This window comes from Rutidosis leptorrhynchoides, chromosome 10, assembly GCF_046630445.1.
Source record: "Rutidosis leptorrhynchoides isolate AG116_Rl617_1_P2 chromosome 10, CSIRO_AGI_Rlap_v1, whole genome shotgun sequence".
In the NCBI taxonomy this organism is placed as follows: Eukaryota; Viridiplantae; Streptophyta; class Magnoliopsida; order Asterales; family Asteraceae; genus Rutidosis; species Rutidosis leptorrhynchoides.
The window spans coordinates 325,600,425-325,605,654 of record NC_092342.1 but is presented as its reverse complement, the minus strand read 5'-3'; the positions used below and the strand labels follow the sequence as shown (position 1 = coordinate 325,605,654).

General features: G+C 34.3%; 1 protein-coding gene across 1 annotated transcript; it reads right to left on the bottom strand.

Moving 5' to 3' along the window:
• Positions 1-3,425: 3,425 nt before the first annotated feature.
• Positions 3,426-4,749, bottom strand: LOC139871310 (F-box/kelch-repeat protein At3g23880-like). The gene is made up of 2 exons (XM_071859037.1): positions 4,699-4,749; positions 3,426-4,526 (listed from the first exon to the last, which is right to left on the bottom strand). The coding sequence occupies exons 1-2, from the start codon at positions 4,747-4,749 to the stop codon at positions 3,426-3,428; spliced, it is 1,152 nt and encodes a 383-aa protein (XP_071715138.1).
• Between the last annotated feature and the right edge of the window lie 481 nt (positions 4,750-5,230).

The following is a 5,230-nucleotide window of genomic DNA, read 5'->3' as shown; positions in this document are numbered from 1 at the left end:
GTGTTCTTCCTATGATGATTATAGCTTGATTCTTGAAGTGATTTTTGATGAAGATGATGATTAACTACTGGAAAAATACGTTCATAATAGTGTGTGTGTGTTGAGAGAGAATTAGAAAGAGAACTGGAAGTGAAATGGAGTGAATGATGAGTGGTAATTGGTGAGTGGTGAGTGGGGTTAAAAGGAGTTCTAGTTAGTTGACTAGCTCATGGTAGAAGTTAAAATTGATTAGTCATACATGACATAATCAAGAGTGGAATCCCATGCTAGTTCCTATTGGTATATACTCATAGAAAGTACGTTTTAAAGCTGTGTATAATACGGGTAAGAATACGACTAGAATTCTTGATGAAAGAAAAGAATGGAAAAGTAACTGTAACCATTTTTGTTAAGTATGAGTGTTTTGATATATGTCTTGAAGTCTTCCAAAAGTATTTTAATACATCTAAATACACTACATGTATATACATTTTAACTGAGTCGTTAAGTCATCGTTAGTCGTTACATGTAAGTGTTGTTTTGAAACCTTTAAGTTAACGATCTCAATTAATGTTGTTAACCCATTGTTTATTATATCTAATGAGATGTTAAATTATTATATTATCATGATATTATGATATATTAATATATCTTAATATGATATATATACATTTAAATGTCGTTACAACGATAATCGTTACATATATGTCTCGTTTCGAAATCCTTAAGTTAGTAGTCTTGTTTATATGTATATAACTCATTGTTAATATACTTATGGAGATACTTACTTATCATAATCTCATGTTAACCATATGTATATCCATATATATATCGTCATGTCGTTTTTACAAGTTTTAACGTTCGTGAATCGCCGGTCAACTTGGGTGGTCAATTGTCTATATGAAACATATTTCAATTAATCAAGTCTTAACAAGTTTGATTGCTTAACATGTTGGAAACATTTAATCATGTAAATATCAATCTCAATTAATATATATAAACAAGGAAAAGTTCGGGTCACTACAGTTATGAACTCCGACGGTTTTTAAACACCGTTCCCTCGTTCGTTTGGTTAACCATGGTTGTGTGTGTGGATTGTAGCATATTATATTGTTTAAACTATATGCTATTGTTATGCTAGCTCGTATGGTGGAAGGTTAGTGTTATACTTGTGATGGTATGAATACTTATAATGCTAGCATGTATGCGGTAAATGCGTAAGTGATTGCAAGTAAGTAGGTTGTATATGTAAACGTATAATTGTTGCACTCACTAAGCATTAGCTTACCCCTCTCGTTGTTTATCTTTTTAGATGCAGGTGTGGACAAGGGCAAGGGGGTTATTGGGCACTAGGTGTCATTGTTGATGTTATGATGAAGCTTTTGGAAGTTGACCTACGTGTTGGGTAGTTTAGTCTCAAACCATGCTCAAGGGGTCGTTTGGATTATAAACTATCATTTGTAGTTGGTCAAACTTGTATCATATTCGTTAATGGCCTTTGTGCCTTTTTGTAAACCTTAAACTCGTAGTATGTTTTTAATGAAGCGTGTGGAATGGTTTACATATTTAATTGGCGCGTAAATGTGTATCATTTTAAAAAAAAAAATTATCGTACGGAGTACGGGTTGGGTTGTTTCACTCTTTCTTTTGAGACAAATGAATTCCGAATAAAGGAAGGCGGTCGTGATATGGAAAGGCCTTTCCTTATTACCAGGAAAGAGAAAATGGGCCAAATCGTCTGCTAGAGAAGAAGCTCTTAGGGAATCGATCTAGACTAGATGAGATGCCGGTGCCATTAAACTAGCTGCCAGAACGAGTTCAAGAGATGAGGATCCAGGTAGTGAAGTCACCCTCGGGGGAAGAATCATTCCATTCACTTGTGAAACTGCTAAGAATAATAGCTTTTCTCTGGCTTGCTTTTCCAAATAGCATTTTGGCCTGCGGTAATGTAATCGGGATTTCAAAAAAAAAAAATTCTATGAAAGCAAGAGATAGAAAGTTTTGTTCTAAATTCTGCCTTATTCCATGAGATCTAGAAGCACTTCTGCAACTTTATCTCTCTGCATTTCCCTTTTTTTTTACTTCTTTCAAAGGGGAATGAAGACCTTCCTTAGAAGTTGTCGCTCGATCGAAAGGATATAATACATACAAAACCTTAACTTCGCGGACTTTCCGAGGTATAACCTTCGCCACGACATTAGTGGCTTAGCTCTTCGCGCTTCCCGCAGGCTTTTTTTATAGGGGGAGAGTCAGGGGGCGGTACGGAAGGTCCTAATGGTTGTGTCTTAGTCCTCCAGGACTAGACGCTACCCTCAGCGTCACATCAGCACTTCCTTCTCAGGATTAAACTCAGGACTAAACACTCCTAACAGTTACACATTTCTTCCATATTTTTTAATTATTTTTTAGTTTTTTCTTAAAAATATTTATTTAAATAAAACTAAACTTTTATTAAAAATTAAAAACATTACAATAATTAAAATTAAAAATTACATTAAAATTTTAAAAATAAAATTACATTAGAAATTAAAAAAAAAAAAAAAAAAAACTACTGTTCGCCTTCTTCTTGAATATGGAGGCAATTGATTACTTCACTAAGTGGGTAGAGGCAAAGGCATTGGCAACAATTATCAGTAGGCGCATTCGAAACTTCTTTTGAGAAGTCATTGTGTGCAGGTTTGATATTGCCAATGAAATTATCAGCGTCAACGGTACCCAATTCGAAGGACAACCCTTCAGGTCCTGGTTATTTTTGCTGAAGGGACAACATCTAAAATATCAACCGGGCATTTGCTGAAGGGACTATGTTATTTTTTTTAACACCATAAGGGACCAAGTTATTGACCAATACTTCTTTCGACCCAACAGTTCACCAAAACTAGCCAACACACTTTTTAACTAAACACATTGTTGTGCATAATTCATTCGACACCGGGACATCTCACATACCTGTTACACCATTCAAAACCGATTGATTCACCTCAGAATCCCCACGAACGGGTTCTTCCAAAACAGAAAAATTATCTCCACCCAACAATACACTTCTGTTTGATTTCACAATACCTTCCATGGCTTCGAAAGAAACACCAACCTCAAGGATGTAAAAGAACAATTATATTACTATGTTACTGTGAAGTACAAAATTACAGTGCTTTTTTAGATTACTACGGAGTATCTTATTTAAATAGAGATTATCTTTTTTCTTGTATATATTTTGTATTGCAAGTAATGGATCAACAAATAGAGTAAACAAAGAATAATAAGCTAGTACTTCAACCTTGTTCATCAGAACCATAATATTTTCAATATCACGTCTACTCACTAAAAGTCTAAAATAGTAAATTAAGTCTACCAAAAATAGCAATATAGATTACATAGTCAGTGCAACCAAGCTACAGCATTGCACTATAAATAATAGAAACAACTTTTTGTTGCCTAAAGAATAGTCATAATTCTCCTCTGTTCATGGTGAAATACGGCTGGTTTGCATCAATGCAAGCAGTTCCTATGTCTAACAATGCAAGGCTTTCGACATACATTACCATGCCAAATATCTCAACTGTTGGAGAATCACGCTCGCATACTTCTGAGCACTCTCCTCCTGGATAACGAACTTCGTACACATTCTTATAATTTCGGATCAAGATATTACCATTCTTAAGTTGCAATACTGCATCTACACCCCCTTCGAATTGAAAATTTTCCAGTTTTAAAACCATATACCAAGACGTATTATTTTTGTACTCTTTCATAGCCCAAATATGAGTGTAATAATTATCACTAATCGACATACCTAGAGAACCATTGAAGATTATTGGGCATATGGTTTGCCGAATAGGTTCCTCTGGCAACATTATCTCACTAAATAATTGAGTACTCAAATCAAATGTCAAAATAATTTCATAGAATGAACAAGTTAAAACGACCCAATGCAACGCCCCATTAACAAAACAAGCAGCTGACCTGACACGCAAAATGTGAGTAGAAGGCGGAGTGATTTCACACCAAACACGTTTCTTTAAGGAGTAAACCATTGATTTATATAGTTCTCCATATCCAGGATAGAATAGTCTTACAGTCATGTAATCATCAGTGTTGGAGTCAAAACCAAAACCAACAACTCTAGAGTTATTGCTAAAATAACCAAGAAAAGGTAAATCTAGCTTACGTCGAATTGAAGGGTTCCAGAGACTAACATCGTTACTATTATCACGCAGACAGATAATTCCATTACATGAACCTACCATATAACAACCATTTGGGAACTTCATTGATCTTGTACCATAGTTTCCATATTGGGAGTTGAGCGGGGATTGGTAATGTACTCTATAGAAATTTTCGGAACGTAAAGTTCGATGTTGGATAAGAATATTTTGAAAGTTTCTTGCAGATTGAAAAGTTGTTTGCTTAAGAATGAAATCAGGGCTAGAAATATGGGAACACCATGATTTGGATAAAGATCTGAATCGAAGAAGAGATTTGGATGGCAGTCTTTTGAAAATTTCATCAACCAACTCATCACATATGTAACTTGACATTATGAAAATCTACAAAAAAAAAAAAAAAAAAAAAAAAACATTAGTTATTAGTTATGAACATGATAAAGCAAGAAACACTCTGTGAACATATAAAAAAATGTACAACGTTTTTAAATTTTTAATTTCGCTTTTAATTTGAATTATATAATATATAATATATAATATATATGTCACCACTAACAAAAAATTCAAATTTCTTTTTCCTTTTCTTTAAAAATGTAGTGGGCCCCATGCCGTCATGTTTGCGGCACATTTAACGCCGTAAATGGCTATATGTGGCGTCAAATGGGTCTAGTATGCCGAAATTCCGTCGCCATATGAAACGCCCATTTTTTTAAATAACCATATTACAAACATAAACACTTTCAACACCTTGTTGATGACATTCAGTTTCAAAAGCTTATAGGTTATGTATTTAACATTGGACATATTTACACCATCACCTATAGACTACCAATTATTAACATAAAACTTTAATAAGGTTTTTTAACATTTACTCCAAAACCGTAGCGACTATATTGATACCAAAACAAGCTAGCATATACAAACCGGTAATTCAATGAGCGCTTGGAAACACTTACACCCGCGTTAATCCACTTCTATGTCCTTGCTAAATTTCTTCCCTTCCCGGTGACCCACCTTCTCTTCTTTTACTTGAGTGCCTATAAAACATTCAACAACTATTGGGTAAGCTTAAAATGCTTAGTGAGTAA